This window comes from Panthera onca, chromosome D1, assembly GCF_046562875.1.
Source record: "Panthera onca isolate mPanOnc1 chromosome D1, mPanOnc1 haplotype 2, whole genome shotgun sequence".
Lineage (NCBI taxonomy): Eukaryota > Metazoa > Chordata > Mammalia > Carnivora > Felidae > Panthera > Panthera onca.
In genome coordinates, this window is record NC_138348.1 from 6,309,447 (window position 1) to 6,327,933 (window position 18,487).

Consider the following 18,487-nt stretch of genomic DNA (forward strand, 5'->3'; position numbering starts at 1 on the left):
GTTTTGGAGTGGCTTTTTTACATAACAATAGGTAACAGGAACAAATACTATTTAAGATTTTACAGAGTAAACTAGGTTGCTTCTCACTTTCCACCTCTTTGTCCTAGGAGTCATGTTAAGAAGTTTACCATTTCTCTGTTTTCCTGCTTCCGTCTGCTAGTGTTCAAGGACATAAGGTACTCAAGTGGGGTACATACATGGCAAATGGAGAAGGCCAGGGTGGTTGGGAGGGAGGTCAATTACAATAAGCAAGTAAGTTAATGAATTGAGCAAATAAATAAATATTCTGAGACTAATGAAAGCCAGATTTCTCATTCTTGAAAAAAGGTACTTACAAACATGAAAAGCGGTAAGGCTAGAGAGAAACCCAAGGTATTATATTGAAATTAAAGATATGAGCTTGACAGGCACCTGGTGGGTCAGTCAGCTGAGCATCCAACTCTTGATTTCGGCTCAGGTTGTGATCCCAGGGTCGTGGGATTGAGCCCCACATTGGGCTCCATGTTGAGTGGGGAGCCTGCTTAAGATTCTTTCTCTCTCCCTCTCCCCCCTTTCCCCCTCTGCACATGCTCTCTCTCTAATTAAACAAAGAAGTAAATAAGATATTAGTTTGCACGGCTTTTAAAGATATATACAGAAATAGATAAAGAAAGAAATGAGAGAGAGAAAGAGAGAGAGAGAGAGCGAGCTGTACATACATACCTATATTTCTGGGCTCTGTCTGAAAAGAGCACCTAAAAGCAAGGACATCCTAAAGCACTGAGCACAACAAACCGTCAAATGTTGGTTTCTAAATACCATCCTCCATGAAAAGAACCTGGACTCCTTAGAGAAATGGCTGATTCCAGGAATAGGGCAGGGAAAATACAAGATGACCCTGGAACATCCTGTTGTTCTAGAAATCTAGAAGTGTTCAAAGGATAAGGACATATAAAAGGGAAACAGCTTGAAAGGGCTCCGGCTGACCAAAACTGGAGTAATCTGAGCATCAAAATAAATAATAATACTAACAAATTACAACTCAATGAATAAATCATAAATCTGAGTCCATACTGAAAGAAAGGTAGGGAGGGGGGAGGGAAGGAATGAGAAAACTCATCTTTACAGCAGAAGGCCAATTTATAAATGCAGAAGGCATAATGGAAACAAACAAAAATCATCACTTGGCAAACATATCATGGCTGCTGATTTAGGGAGGACAGTAATGCTGGTAGCTTGAATTTGATGAGGAATAATATACTGGCATAATCTCAAACTGTCTACACATAAAATACTTGTCAGTTATAAAAAGAAAAACAATGACTTTACAGTGAAGAAAAGCAGAGATAAGTGGCAGCCACCAACATGACCAGATGATCAAGGTTAACATCACTGGTAATGGGATTGCTTAATATCGTGTGTCCCTTGATATGAAGTACTGAGAATATTACACATCATTTCTATGATATTTTTGCCAAGAAATCATGACCTGAGTCTGGTCATGAGGAAATATTAATGGATTCAGCTTGCAGATCATCCTCCTGAATATAGGACTGTTGAGGACAAAAATGACAGTAAAAGACTAAGGGGTTACTGCAGGCTGAAGGACATGGAGGACATGACAATGAAGTCCACTGCATGTTCTGCACTGGGATCCTGGACCAAAATGGAAAAGGAAACATTGTTGGGGCAGCTGGCAAAATGTGAACAGGGCCTGTTGCTAAAGGAGTAGGTTTTTATCGATGTTAATTACCTGACTTAGATATGTAGTAGTTAATTAGGAGTGCCCTTGACTGGGGAAAATACACACAGAAATAGTATGGAATCACAGGACAACACACATGAAACTTGTTCTCAAATGGCTCAGAAAAACCAATTTAGAGAAAGATAGTCTAATAGAGTAAATATGGTAAAATATTAACAGTTTGGGAATCTGGCTGAAGTGAGAGGAATGTGGAAGTTCCTCCCAATCACAGACTGGAAGAAAATAGTACAAGTATATTTCATTTTACTGCGCTTCACAGATAAAATATTTTTTACGAATGTAAGGTTTGTAACAACCCAGTGTCAACCAAGTCTGTCCATACCATTTTCCAAATGTACTTGCTCACTTTCTGTCTCTGTCACATTTTGGTAAGTCTCTCAATATTTCAAGCTCTTTTGTTATTATTATATTTGTTATGGTGATCTGTAATCAGTGATTATGACTTGCTAAAAGCTCAGGTAGTGGTTAGCATTTTTTAGCAATAAAGTATTTTTTTTAATGTTTATTTATTTTGAGACAGAGAAGGAGTGCCCGTGCACGCGCGCTCTTGAGCAGGGGAGGGGCAGAGAGAGAGGTAAAGAGAATCCCAAGCAGGCTCTTCACTGTCAGCACAGAGCCCAACACAGTCTCACAAACTGTGAGATCATGACCTGAGCCAAAATCTAAAGTCAGACACTTAACCTGACTGAGCCACTCAAGGCGCCCGGCAATAAAGTATTTCTAAATCGAGGTATTTATGTTGTTTTTTAGACATAATGCTATTGCACACTTAATAGACTATGAACACAACTTTAACATCTATTGGGAAACCAAAAAATTCATTTGACTCCCTTTCTTGCAATATTTGTATCAGTGGGGTGGTCTGGAACTAAATCCACAATATCTCTGAGATATGCCTGTGTATATCAGATGCACACACATGCATGCACACACACTCACATATACACACACGTATCTGAAAGGACCTGATCTGTAAGATATAAATAACTGCTACAAATAAATTATTAAAAGACAAACATACCAATTTATAAAACAGGGAAGATTTAAACAGATTTTTCACAGAAAAGCTATCTATCCAAATGGCCAGTCAGTAGGTACTCAATGTCATATTAAAGAAAGGCAAATTAGGGGTGCCTGGGTGGCTCAGTCGGTTAAGAATCCAACTCCTGGTTTTGGTTCAGCTCATGATCTCGCAGTTTGGGAGTTCAAGCCCTGTATTAGGTTCCATGATGACAGTGCAGAGCCTGCTTGGGATTCTTTCTTTCTCTCTCTCTCTCTCTCTCTCCCTCTCTCTCTGCCCCTTCCCTGCTCATGCATGTGTTCTCTCTCTAAAAACAAAAAACTTAAAAATAAAAAAAAGAAATGCAAATTAAATGAGAGGGAGTTACCATTTCGCACCCATGACCATGGCTAATTAAAAAGACTGACAAAACTTGGGGTGCCCGGGTGGCTCAGTCAGTTGAGCACCGACTTGGGCTCAGGTCATGATCTCACGGTTCGTGAGTTCGAGCCCCACGTCAGGTTCTGTGCTGACAGCTCAGAGTCTGGAGGCTGCTTCCGATTCTGTGTCTCCGTCTCTCTCTGCCCCTCCCATGCTCGTGTTCTGTCTCTCAAAAATAAATAAACATTTAAAAAAATTTTTTTTAAAGACTGACAAACTAAATGCTAGTAGGGATGTGGAGCAATGGGAGCTTTCATACATTACTAGTCTTAGTTATCTACTGCTGTGTAATAACAGTGCCACGAACTTAGCAGCTTAAAACAACAGGCATTTATTATCTCACAGTTTCAATGGGTTAGAAGTCCAAGCATAGTTTAAGTGGGTCCTCAATAAGATTTCAACCAAGCTGTTGGCTGGGGCTATGGTCTCAAGAGAGGCTTGAGTTTCCAAGCTCACATGGATATTGGCAGCATTCAGTTCTTTGTGGGCTACTGGACTGAGGACCATGCGTTTTTGCTGACTGTGAACTTGAAGCTACCCTCAGCTCCCTGCCATACGGCCCTCTCCATAGGTAGCTCACAACATGGCAACTTGCTTCTTCAAAGCTGGTAAGGAGAGAGTGTCCTCACAATATAGCCATTACAATCTGATGTAACATTATCACATACACATAACGATGTATACCTTGTCACTCTTGTCATAGCCTATTAGAAAGGAACAAGTCCCACCCATATTCAAGGGGAGGGAATTACATTAGGCATAAATGCCAAGAGACAGGGGCATGGGGGCCACCTTAGAATCTGTCTGCCACACCAAGTAGGAATGTAAACTAACACAATCACTTTTGGTAAAATGGCAGTTTCTTATAAAGTTAAACAAATAGCTACACTAAGACCTACCATTTTACTCCTACATATCTACCCACAAAGAAATGAAAATATATGCCCATATAAAGACTTGTACAAGAAAACTCATAGCAGTTTTAGTCATAAAAGCCAAAAACTGTAAACAACCTCTGTGTCCATCAACAGAAAAACATATAAACAAATTGTAGTCTCTTTTTCAATGAAATACTACTTGGCAACAAAAAAGAATGAACTACTAACACACACGACATGGATGAATCTGACAAAAGAAGGTCAACACAAGAACACATCCTACTGTATATGATTCCATTTATATGAGGTTCAAGAACATACCAATTAATCTCTGGTGATATAAACCAGAACAGTTACTGCCTATGAGAGGTGGGGACTGACTGCAAGTAATCAGTATGTTCTATATATTGATTCAAGTATTGATTACATAAATGTATATATTTGTCAAAACTCACCAAGCTATAAACTCAAGATCTGTGCATTTTACTGCACTTAAATTTACTTCTAAAAAAGAAATACTCATGTACATATTAATAGAAAAGAGAGTTTAGCATGGTAATTAAAAGAACAGATTCTGAGGCTGCACTGCCAAGGTTTAGACTCTGGCTATGTTACTTTCTTGGGCAAGTTACCTAACCTACCTATTTGATAATTAAATGAGTTAACACACACACAGCAATTAGAACAGCACCTAGTATGTATCAGGCACTCAATGTTAGCTATTATTAAACAAAACAAAAAAAAACAATTATTAATGTTAGGAAAAATTAAAAGTTGGCCGGGAAAGGAAAATCACAGTTTACTACATGACTGAACAGTGACTTGCTTTTCTATTGTCATAATAATAAAAACAAAAATTACACTTTTATTGGGAGAATGTGGTGATGGTGGCAATCTTCCACATATGGAATTCACCATAAAAAAAGACTGTCTCAGAAACAAGCCTTGTAGAACTACTTGACTCTCCAAAATATATGTATAACACTGATTAAAAATAAATACAACAAGGAAAAAAAACTATTAGGGGGAAGTGGACTATTAAAATATAAAACCAGGCTGGGGTGCCTGGATGGCTCACTCAGTTAAGCATCTGACTCTTGATTTCGGCTTAGGTCTTGATCTCACAGCTGACATCATGGAGCCTGCTTGGAATTCTGTCTCTCCCTCTCTTCCTGCCCCTCTCACATACACGCATGTGTGCGCACACATTCTCTCTCTCTCTCAAAATAAATAAACTTAAAAAAATTAATAAAGCCAGGTAGGAAGGGGTATCCGGGTGGCTCTATCGGTTAGGCATCCAACTCTTGGCTTCAGCTGAGGTCATGATGTTGTGGTTTCGCGAGTTCAAACCCCACCACATCAGGCTCTGCATCGGCAGCATGAAGCCTGCTTAGGATCCTCACTCTCCCTCTCTCTCTGTCTCTCCACCACTTGATCTGTGTCTGTCTCTCTCAAAATATATAAACTAAACTAAACTAAAATAAAATAAAATATAACAAAACAGGAAAATAATCAAGTACTGACACTCAAATGAAACCAAAACACAACTAAAAGAAGCATCTAACTGTATAAGAAGTCTAGGGGCACCTGGGTGGCTCAGTCTGTTAAGTGTCCGACTTTGGCACAGGTCATGATCTCAACAATTTGTGGGTTCGAGCCCCACCTGCTGACAGCACAGAGCCTGGAGCCTGCTTCAGATTGTCTCCCTCTCTCTGCCCCTCCCTGCCCCCCCTCCGGCACTCTTTCTCTCTCTCAAAAATAAATAAACATTTAAAAGAAGAAGAAGAAGAAGAAGAAGAAGAAGAAGAAGAAGAAGCAGCAGCAGCAGCAGCAGCAGCTGCAGTCTAGAGAGAATATTAACCATGGGAGAAACATACTGAAATTCAGTATCATTTGAGTATTATGTATATTCCATATTAAAATCGCAGAGATAGTATTCTTCCTCTCTCACAACTACATTTCAAGGTCTTATCACCTTTTTATTCAGTAGTAGGCCAGGCATTTCTCAATCCACTGGCTAGAAAACCATATAGAGAATTAATATGAATAAGGATTTAATTATAATAATGTATCACCTATATTCACATGGAAACTTTCACTGAGGAACATAAAACTTGCGTTGATTTTACCATAATCTTCAAAGCATTTCTAAGCAGTAAGATCATGAAGGAAATGGAAAGTGAGTGGTTTGCCTACTTTCATTCTGAAAACCAAAATTAAGATATAGGAATCACAACAGAGTAGTGATCTTTTTACCTTCCTATAAACACACAAGCTTTTAGAAAACAGACACCACTTTCCACCAACTTATTGCTATAGTGACCATGCGAGAAGAACCCCAGTGGAGCAGATCCAGCCTATTTAAGAGGCTTCACCTTGGTGACTGTGCTAACTGTCCCAAACTCACAAATCAACATCAATGGCATTTCTCTTGTACTCTAAGACAAACTGTCTCATCTTTTCTTCCCAACAATCTTGAATAGTCAGCTAGGCAGCTATTTTATTTCTTTCCATTCTAATGAGAAGATTGAAGATTAAAAGGTAACTTAATCCCAAATCACAGAGTTTTCATTAAAGGAAGACTTAATTCTTCTGGCTCCAAATCCAGTGTTCAATCCACTCTACCAGTATATTTATGCAAACAGAAGTTTGTGAAGATGAATCATTTGCTAATTTTTAAAGTCTAGATTATAGATGGCAACATTTGAAACTACTGGCTTGGGGCACCTGGATGGCTCAGCCAGTTAAATATCTGACTTTGGCTCAAGTCATGATCTCACAGTTCCTGAGTTCAAGCCCCGCGTTGGTCTCTGTGCTGACAGCCTGTCAGCATAGAGCCCACTTTGGATCCTCTTTCCCCCTCTCTTTGCCCCTCCCCTACTTGTACTGTCTCCAAAATAAATAAATATTTAAAAAAAGAAAAGAAAAGAAACTGTTCGCTTAGGTCTCTTCCTAAACAAACAAAAGGTCAACATATTTGAGGACATTCAAGCACACTTACATTTATGGGCTATGATAACTGTAATAAACACAAAATGTTTTAATAAGTGAGCCTTGAGATGCCTGGGTGGGTCAGTAGGTTAAACATCTGACTTAGGCTCAGATCATGATCTCATGGTTTAGGAGTTTGAGCCCCACATCAGGCTCTGTGCAGACAGCTTAGAGCCTGGAGCCTACTTCGGATTCTGTATCTCCCTTTCTCCCTGCCCTCGTCCACTTGCACTCTGTCTCTCTCAAAAGCGAATAAACATCAAAAAAAAATTTTTTTAAGTGAGCCTTAATACAGTAATGATGGTAGTAATGCCTCTAAGGTGCTTTCCGGATTGTCACAATGATTGGGAACTTTACTGACATTTAATGGTGGAAAAACCAAGAATGCCAGACATCCTACAACCCATAATCCCTGTGAGTCTTGCACAACTAAGATATGACTACCTTCTACATCTTTCCAACATTCATGTAAGTGAAAGCATTCCACCTAAAGGGAGAACCAGGTTTCAGAGTGCCTAAAGCTTATTTCATTTGAAGGGTCCTGTATAAGAAAAAGCATACAAGTTCACAATTACAAAATTAGGTCTAGAATTTTAAAATACCAAATATGTAGGACTACATCTAAAGAAAGATGTACAATATTTCTATACAAATAAGTGCAGAATCAATTAAAGAAGATCTAAGTAAATGGAGGGACATATATCCATTAATTGAAAGACTCAATATTTTAAGGATTTCAACTCTCTCCAAATTAATCCACAGATTCAGAGCAATCCTAATACAATTCTCAAAAACAAAGGAAATTGAAAAGCTGGGTCTAAAATTTCTAAGGAAATGCAACAGAGCAAAGATCAGTCAAGGCAATCATGAACACACAGCTGGAAAACTTATACCACCAGGTAACAGGCCTATTATAAAGATATAGTAATAGAGACATGGAACATTAGTGTAAGCATGGACAGATTCACCAATATACAAAACAGAGGGTCTAAAATAGACCCACATGTAAAACATCATGTGATTTACGATGCAGAGCAGTGGAAAAAAGATAATCTTTTTAAATAAATGATGCAGGGAGGGTGGGGGTGCCTGGGTGGCTCATTCAGTTAAGCATGCAACTCTTGATTTCAATGTAGGTGATCATCTCACGGTTCATGAGCTTGAGCCCTGCCTTGGGCTCCATACTGACACTGCGGAGCCTGCTTGGGATTCCCTGTCTCCCTCTCTCTCTGCCCCTCCCCTGCTCGGTCTTTACTTCTCTCTTTCTCAAAATAAATAAACATTTTTAAAAAGTCATAAAAAAATAAATGATTCAGGGGCACCTGGGTGGCTCAGTCAGTTGAACGTTTGACGTCGGCTCAGGTCATGGTCTCACAGTTCGTGAGTTCGAGTCCCGCTCTGGGCTCTGTGCTGACAACTCAGGGCCTGGAGCCTGCTTCAGATTCTGTGTCCCCTCTCTCTGCCCCTCCTACATTCACGCTCTGTCTCTGGTCTCTCTCAAATAAACATTTTAAAAAAATTGTTTTAAATAAATGTTGCAGGGTTAACTGAATATCCATATGGAGGAAAATATATCTTAACCCTTACTCACACCACACACAAATATCATTTCCATATGGACTGTAAATTTAACTGTAAAAAGTAAAACAATACAGCTCTTAAAAGAAAGCATCAGTGGGGCGCCTGGGTGGCTCGGTCGGTTAAGCATCCGACTTCGGCTCAGGTCATGATCTCGCGGTCCGTGAGTTCGAGCCCCGCGTCGGGCTCTGGGCTGACAGCTCAGAGCCTGGAGCCTGTTTCGGATTCTGTGTCTCCCTCTCTCTGTGGCCCTCCACCATTCATGCTCTGTCTCTCTCTGTCTCAAAAATAAATAAACGTTAAAAAAAAAAAATGTTTTTAAAGAAAGCATCAGTGAACACCTTTATGATACTGAAGTAGGCTAAGATTTCTTAAAGAGGACATAAAAGGCACTAAATGTAACTGGGAAAATTGATAAATTGGACTAAATTAAGATTAATAATTTCTGTTCATCAAAAGACACCACTGGGGTGCCTGGGTGGCTCAGTCAGTTAAGCATCTGACTCTTGATTTCAGCTCAGGTCTTGATCTCAGGGTCGTGAATTCAAGCCATGCATTGGGTTCCACACCGGGTGTGGCACCTACTTAAAAAAAATGAAGTGAAAGTGCGTCTGGGTGGCCCAGTTGGTTAAGTGTCTAACTTCATTTTGGCTCAGAACATGGTCTCACAGTTTGTGAGATCAAACCCCACATCAGCCTCTGCACTGACAGCATGGAGCCTGCTTGGGATTCTCTCTCCATCTCTCTCTGCCCCTCCCCTGTTCATGCTCTCCTTCTCTCTCTCTCTCTCTCCCTCCCTCTCTCTCTCTCTCTCTCTCAAAATAAATAAACATTAAAAAAAATGAAGTGGAAAAAAAATTAAGTGAAAGACACCATTAAAAGAGTAAAAAGGCTAAATAAATAAATAGGCAATCTATGGGGGTATAAGCAGATATTTGTAAGAAAAAGAACTGTAAGTCAATAAGATACAGAGACAACCCAATAGCAAAATGGGCAAACAACCTGAATAGACAATTCATAAAAGAGAATATCCAGATAGCTAATAAGCTTATGAAAAAGTATTCAACATCTTGAGGGAAATGCAAATTAAAAACACTGGAGAAACCATTTTACCCCTAACCAGAAGGATTAAAACAAAAAAGACAAAGAATACCACGTTTTGGTGGAGATGTGGTACAACTGGAACTCTCATATTGCTAAGCCGACCATACACATACCCCATGATCTGGCAATTCCACTCCTGCTTATATACTCAAAGGAAAGGAAATGAAATATATGAGAGTGCTTATATCAACCAATAAACATGTATAAGCATGTTCACAGCAGCACTATCCATACATCATCACCTCAAACTGGAAATTTTCCATGACCATTACGACAGAATGGTTAAATAACCTGTGATATATTCACACAGGGAACACTACACAACGAGAATACATGAACTGCAACTACATGCAACAATGTGGATGAATCACACAAACATCATGCTGAACAAAGTCAGATACAAGAGTGTACACATATGAAGTACAAAGGCAGGCAAAACTTGCCTTACACTGCTATAAGCTAGGATACTTGTCATTTTTGGTAGGGGGAGAGGTAGTGATTAGAAGCGGGCAAGGCAATGTTTTGGGTTGTTGGCAATGTTCTGTTTCCTGATGTGGATGCTAATTATGTGGGTATGTCCAGTGTGTAAAAATTCATTAACTGTACTTATTATGTATACTTTTCTAAGTATAGATTATACTTCAATAAAAGGTTGTATTTTTTTAAATTTGGTATAGGGCCATGAGGTAACCTGTGCACATGAAAAGCCTTAAAGCTTAAGCTTCATTAGATTCATAACAAATTCGCCTTTGGTCCCACCAGACATATATGTATATATATGTAAATAATTATCTTATAATGACCTAAGTCTGTATCTAAATAGATTTTGCACAGAAATTTCAGTTTTTTCATCATTTAATATATAAGGAACTTTCCAGGAATGTAACTACTATGTGGATACAGGAAGGGCTGTATATTGTTTTGTTCAGAACTTTATGAAGATTTATTCAGAATTCTAGAAAATCCTATCACCAATGGCATTGCCACATATTATCTGAGTCACCCACGCAATACACCTGTATCAGTCTCTATTTATAGGTGTCATATTTACAGAGGAAAAACTATGTGCACCTGCAAGCACCTGACAGCTATGGTTTCTGACGTGCCATGCCATTTACAATGTCTTCTGAGAATTCACATATAGAAATACAGATTGTATTACAAAGAGCCTTCCTTTTATCTTTCCTTCATACTGCAGTTAAGATATCGTAGACATGTTGGTAAGCTTTATTATCCGGGAATTTCATTTCAGGATAGAAAAAGGGCCATAAGTTCTAATTCCTGAGTTTAGTATCTGCTCTTGTACATGACTCACATTATCCAAATCACAAGTTAAGTAATATACTTACCTAAAATGTCAAAAAAAAAAAAAAAAAGGGGTGCCCAGGTGCCACTCCAAAAGCAGTTACCTAAATATATCTATCATAAATTTGATCTAGACATGGTAAACAGAATAAAAGGGAAATAAGAGTTCAAACTACAAGATCTAACTAAGCTTCTTTCCTTTTAAATCAGTAAGATCCAGTTTGGCATTCACAAGCAAAGGACTCCGTTATTTTCCTGTTCTCTTTTAAAAATAGCTCCACCTTCAAGATTATACAAATTAGATCATTCTGCAGCAGGATTCCTCCTTACAGAGCAGCTCCCAGGAAGCACAGACAGGCTGTCTGCTGTTGAGCATTACTCATTAAAAAAACCAAAAACCAAAAAACAAAAACATATTTTTGACTTTTCAGCTTCACTGGGTTAGTGACAAAGAACATGTGCTATAGGTATCAATAGCTTCTGCAACAGATCTCCCTCATTAAAACCCATCAAATAAATAAGGATCACAGAGGAGATACCACACCAAGCAAGCATGACAGCAGAAAAATCAGGGATGTTGACACTCAGCTGCTCCATCATAGCTTCATCATGGCCTAAGCACTAAAAGAAATTAATCTAACTTATTAACACAATCAGTTGCCAGTCTATCGATTATTCCATCACCCAGTAAATTCCCAAGGAAATTTATTTCCAATTAATTGCAGATGGCAAAAGTAGAAACAGGGGCGCCTGGGTGACTCGGCCAGTTGAGCGTCCGCCTTTGTCTCAGGTCATGATCTCACCACTTGTGGGTTTGAGCCCCGCATTGGGCTCTGCTGATAGCTCAGAGACTGGAGCCTGCTTCGGATTCTGTGTCCTGCTCTCTCCCTGTCCCTCCCTCACTCATGCTCTGTCTCTCTCTCTCTCTCTCAAGAATAAATAAAACATTAAAAAAATAATTTTTAAAAAAGTAGAACCAAACTCCCTCAAGAACCTTGACGAGTTCAGTTATACAGATCTCATTCTTATATAATGTCACTTAAGCAAGATAAAGTGGTGACAATAATAGTAAATTTTTTTATAAAAATCAGAAAACCAACACAAGGAAGTTAATGAAATGTTCAAGTCATCTTTGAATCCTTTTGCTCCATCATACCCCAAATCCAACCCATAAGCAAATCCTTTAGGCTTGAAAACATACCTAGAATCTGATGAATTCTCTTTTCCTCCACCTCTACCAACCTGTTCCAAGCCAATATTAGCTCCCACGACATCATCACAACACCTCTACCTAGACTCCCTGCTTTCACCCTACCCTTCTTTATAGGCTATTCTATACACAGTGGTCAGTGGGTATTTTAATATGAAAGTCATTATCATGCCTCTTCTGTGGCTCAAAACCTCTAATGGCTTCCCATCTCACTCAAAGTCAAAGCTAAGTCTTACAATGGTCTATAAGATCTGGGTCCCCTTTGCTTACTCACTCCTCTTTCATTTGGCTCAAGTGCACTGGCCTCTTGGATGTTTCTGGAACCTACCAGTTCTTGCTGTCCCCTCTACTGGCTTGCTTAAATGTGTGCTCCACAAGGACTGTTCCCCCTCTCTGAGATCTTTTAGAACACCTTATTTAAAACTAACTCTCTCTCTGCCCCATTTAACCCCCTTTCCTACCTTACTTTTCCCCACCAGACATACCCTATCATTTGCTCATTCATCTGCTTATGGTCTGTTGCCCACCTAGAAGGTAAACCCCACAAGAGCTGAGATTGTGTCTCTTTTATTAACTGTTCTCTCCTCAGTGTCTGAAATAGTGACCAGCATATGATGTATACTCGACAGTTATTTGCTGACTAAATGACTATTAGGTAGAGGAAGAGTTAAAGAGACTTATCCAAATCCACATGATGAAGTAAAGCCAAATAAGAAACCAAATTCTAAAGTCAAAACATTTTTGGCATATGGTTTTAAACAGATTATAGCAATTTGCTAACTTTCCTACAGTGATAAGAATAGGAGGAAATACCTGAATGAGCATCAAACAAAACAAAGCAAAGCAAAACAAAACAAAACCCAAAGAGAGCCATCATTCCAAACATTTTTCTAAAAATGTTATCTTAAATGGACTCAAATAAGATGAAGCCTCACCAACTGAGACATGCATTCATTCATCAGTGAGGCTGCCTGAGAACGAGGCCCTTGCTGAACTTAAGTAAACATATCACTTGGCCTAAGTCCAAAGCATGCCAAACGAATTTTATGACAAATCTTAGTTTAGGAGATCATGTCCCATTTCAAGCCCAAATTCACCCCCACAATGAAATGATAATTTCCTTTTTCTCCATGGAGAGAAAAAGCTCACCAAAAAGATTAATGGGTAATATTTAATAGTATTATAGCTATCCTTTTTTTATAAGTTTTTTTAAAGGAAAGATAGAGGGGATTATCTACAAGTAATAAAAACAAAGCGATAATGATAATTACATACAGTTAATGAACACTTCTCCCCATTAAAGACAAGGGCATAAACAATTTATTGCACATTTTGGTGACAGAGAGGAAATACAATTAAATCCATTAATAGCTACAAGAGTTTTTATGTTCCCAAAGGACCTTGGTTTCCAGAGTTGCTTATTCATTTTCATCCACAGCAAAAATGGTGTATGGCAGAGACGACAAATTCTGTAGACTACTTTCCACATACTTAAGTTTTGAGGAGACAATTTTATTAAACAATAAAACAAAACAAACAAACAAAAACCTACTTGTGGGGCATCTGGGTGGCTCACTCAGTTAAGCATCCAACTCTTGACTTCAGCTTAGGTCATGATTTCATGGTTCAGGAGTTCAAGCCCTGTGTCAGGCTGTGCTGACAGCACGGGGGCCTTCTCTCTCTCTCTCTCTCTCTCTCTCTCTCTCTCTCTCTCTCTCAATAACTAATTAAATAAATAAATAAACACACTTTAAAAAAACCTACTTGTAGGGGTGCCTGGGTGGCTCAGTCGGTTAAGCGTCCGACTTCGGCTCAGGTCATGATCTCGCGGTCGGTGAGTTTGAGCCCCACGTCGGGCTCAGTGCTGACATCTCAGAGCCTGGAGCCTGTTTCAGATTCTGTGTCTCCCTCTCTCTCTGACCGCTCCCCCCCCTCCGTTCATGCTCTGTCTCTCAAATAAATAAATGTTAAAAAAAAATTTTTTTTAATAAAAATAAAAAAAATAAAAAAATAAAAAAACTTACTTGTGAAGACAATGTAAAAGATGACTAATGTATCTATCACAGTCTATCACAGGTCAACAAATATTATATCATCAAATTCATAGTTTCACTGACATTACCCAAAGATGGTATGATTTCTATGAATATAAATACTCAAACATTTTACAAACATTTTGTTTCTCTTCATAACAAATCAGCAAGGCAAAAAAAAAAAAAAAAAAAAAAGTGTATTCACTTTTAAAAAACGAGAAAAAAAGTGACTTGCCTAGATGTAATCAAAACAAATTTAACCAAGCAATAGATATAGGGCTTTACTTACCAATTCATAATTCTCCAACCAAACGCAAAATTTGACTTGTATCTCGAACTGCATCTTCAAAAGGGTTTTTGACTCCTTAAGACTTTAGAAGATTAACCCTCTACCCTAACTCACCAGCGATCCCATCCTTGGAGTACAACCCAGACGAAGAAGTAGGTAAAATGTTTCTTTCTAGCCCTAAAACACTCCGGCTGTGAATCTCCCCTATTCAAATGATACTGTCCATTCCTCTTAGCCTTCATAATACAGAGTCATTCACTCCTAACATATTTGATTGTCTGGTTTTTAGCCCATGGTCTAATCAAAGCAGTAAAGCAGAAAGAAGGCATATTGAAGCAATGGGGGAAATAAAACAAAAACAAAACTAAAAAAGCAAACACATTAGTTTAAAAATATGCAACACATACCAGTCTACACTCTTCAGCTCAAGCCCTGTTGTTAACCATGAGGATCTCATTCATCATGATGATCCACATTTGAAAAGAAGTTAATCTGTGTTTTACATACTCTTAAGGAAGAACAGAAACATATTAATATATTTGTAGATTTCCAACTAAAATGAGACAGTAGAGTCTTGGTACTTATTAAAGGAGAGAATTAACATACACACACACACACAAATCCAAATGTTTCATGACAGGCCTTAAATGTATTAACAGGTTTCTCCTGTAAGAGTAGAATAGAATTTTTCTATAGTTTGAGACATAAAAAAGAAAGCTTAAAGAGACAAGAGAAAAAATATCAACCCCATTTAAATCCTCATTTTCTTAGGAGTCACTTAGCTTTTATTGGTAATAAATGACTAGCTGTAAACCGGTTTAGTTGCTCTTCTGGCTGCCAAACCAGAGCTAAAGAAGTCAGCAGGTAGAATAGGGAAGCTGTCAAGTCAAATTGGCTCAAAACAAAGTTGTGGTTTGCAGGCGGGGCCTGCACCATCTCTTCCGTTCATATAAGCTGGCAGGATGTAGAAACAGGATCCTGATCCAGCCACTGCTTCAGAGAACCAAAATATTTTGTTTTGACTTTCTAGACTATTAAGCTTGGGGTTTGGCAGGATCTGTGTCTAAAGTGAATCCAACACCTTATGATAGTCCCACTGAGGAAATCGTAATATCAACAAAGTTGCCCTGACTGCAGAAAGAAAGCAGACTTTGGAGGGGTACTGGGGAGAGACCAGAGAAGTTGGACTGGCAATAAAGATAGCAATAGTAATAGTAGTAACAGCTATTATTTTTAAGTGTTTTCTATGTGCTACGTAAGCATTTACTTGTATTAATATCATTTAATCCTCATAATTAATGAGGGGTAGGGACATTAGGCCTATTTTGCAAATGAGAAAATTAAAGCATTAGAGAGGTTAAATAATTTGCCCAAATCACTAAATGGTAAAGGATAGAATCGGGATTAAAATCCTGGCTAACTGGCTCCAGAACTGGCACTTATAGCCATTGTGGTATTAAATTTCTTACTATCTATGATTTGGTAATAGAGCAGCATTCTGTAATTCTAATATGACAAAATATAAACATTAAATATTATTTGTCAACTAGGAGAACCAGCCAGGGCTCGGGGAACACCAAGTTTAAACAGAGAAATCGTTCTGGTGTCAGATAATCATAAATCATGAGACAAATCCCAGCTCCACCTACCTCTAAACTGTGTAGCCTTACAAAATGCCTTCACCTCACTGGGCCTTGATTTTCCTTTCTGGGAAAGGGATCTCAGTACCTGCCTCTGATGGTTATTGTGACACGCAGTAAATGCTCAATTAGTTAGGTTTATTTCATTCAGGCATCAGCTAAAACATGGCTTCCCCAGAGGCCTTCTCTGACCGCCCTATCCAAAAGTGCCCTTCTGCCAACATTCTCAATTCCCTCACTATGCTTTATTTTTCATCGTGGTACTCACTCATTACCTATTTATTATAAATATATTGGTTTATTATCTTTCTCCCTCCACCACAATGTATACTCTAGGAGAGAGTTAATTTTGTCAACTTGTTTGCTACTTCTTCCTCAGCACCTATAGCAGTGCTTGGCACATAGAAATACTCAGTAAGTATCTGCTGAATGAAAGAACTGTGTATAACAGATTTTCATTCAATAAACATTATAAATAAAAAGGTACTGTTTATGTGACAAATGTACTTATTGAGCACCTATAAAGTAACTAATAAATGAACAAGATTATTTCAGATGATAGTAACTAGTTGTGAAGATTTATAAACTCCCAGAATGACTAGGCAGGTTATGAGAGCTTTCCAAGGTGGTGGGTTAACTGAGATCTGAATGATACCCAGGAGCCAGCCATTTGATGATGTGGGACAAGGCATCCCAGGTATAAGTGCAAAAGCCCAAAGGCGGAGATGACCTTGTCTAAGGCCCAGCTTCCCCAGAGCCAAGTGAGCATGGTGGAGAATGACAGAAGAGAAGGTCAAAGACACAGGAAGAGGTCACATCCTAAAGTCTTTCCTAAGGCATGAAAAGGGGTTTTACTCTAAGTATGATGAACAGTTATTTGATAGTGTCACTAATCTTCACCCACTAGAATGTATACTTTATGAAATCAAGGATTCTGTTTGTGACACACACCAGCTGGTCTATAAGCATTTGCTAAATGAATGAACTGGGAAGATTATGAAGAAGGGAGTGGCATACGCTGATTTTCCTTTGAAACATCACCCTGAACTACTACTAGTGGTTGCATTCTGGAGGAAACTAAGGTGGCAAAAGATGGGTAGAATTACAAACAGCAGAGTGCAGTGTGGTTTGACAGGTATGGTAATACAAAGAAACGGAAGAATAAAGCAGCTCTGTAAACCTTGAAGCCATTTGTTGTTTTTAAACAGGAGACAGGAAAAGGTCAGTGAGGAGAGAAGAAGTAAAGGACAACTGATGTCCTAAGCCTTTTGTGTTTGCTGTAGTGAAAGAAAGAAAGAAAGAAAGAAAGAGAAAGAAAGAAACTGCAACAAAGAATCTCTATCTCACCTATGAAAGGAGGAACGAAAGGAAACTCAAGACACACACAAAATATTTTGAAGAACAACTGTAAAGAAAAAACACCTTTTTATGTCTAAGCACAATAAGCAGTCTAAATTTCCTCAGGGACAAGTCATAAGCTAATTATACCCACAATGTGACCTGGGGGAAATCTTGCTCACAGTAAGGTTTTGAGAGGCAAGCTGTCATTTGGAAGAGTTAGTCCACAAAAAGAGGAACAGGTATTCCTCTGGTAGGAATCAAGTTTGAAAACATCACTCCCTTCGTATCTACCTTTATCTGTATCAGGCCACTAAAAAATACATACAAGGCAAATTACAGTGTAACTACTAAGATCCACATCACAGTTCTAAAAATTTTTTGGCCAAAACATTCTATGGATATTACCTAGTGTCATGTTCACAGAACTTAGAAGCACTACGAGGGCTGAAAGGGTGAATGAAGAGTGGGTTTATCTGGACCATTGCTCCGAAAAAGAAAAAGGGAAAAACAGTATTCAGGACCAGAAAATGTGTGAAGCTGCACCTAAACTCAGAGATTCTCACCTTGAGTATATCTTAAAACACTTTACTATCTAAAAGGATCTACATAAATATTTAACAAATAAATAAATTGGGGCGCTTGGGTGGCTCAGTCAGTTAAGTGTCCGACTTCAGCTCAGGTCATGATCTCACAGTTTGTGAGTTCGAGCCCCGCGTCGGGCTCTGTGCTGACAGCTCAGAGCCTGGAGCCTGCTTCGGATTCTGTGTCTCCCTCTCTCTGTGCCCCTCCCCTGTTCATGTTCTGTCTCTCTCTGTCTCAAAAATAAATAAAACATTAAAAAAAAATTTTTTTAAACAAATAAATAAATGTGTCATTTTCAATACTACTTTGTCAGCTATGCTTCATCATCCACTCACCATGAGTGTCTAGAAC

At 38.7% G+C, this 18,487-nt stretch overlaps 1 protein-coding gene across 2 annotated transcripts in view; it reads right to left on the reverse strand.

Moving 5' to 3' along the window:
* Positions 1–18,487, reverse strand: part of PACS1 (phosphofurin acidic cluster sorting protein 1) — a 153,812-nt gene that overhangs the window by 126,809 nt on the left and 8,516 nt on the right. The window contains exon 1 of one of the 2 annotated variants that reach the window (XM_060607294.3): positions 14,574–15,851. The exons of the other annotated variant lie outside the window; for it this stretch is intronic. Coding sequence (XP_060463277.1) covers positions 14,574–14,581 — 8 coding nt within the window. The 5' untranslated portion in view covers positions 14,582–15,851. Of the gene's footprint in view, positions 1–14,573; positions 15,852–18,487 lie in introns of those variants that run through there. 2 annotated transcript variants of the gene reach the window in all.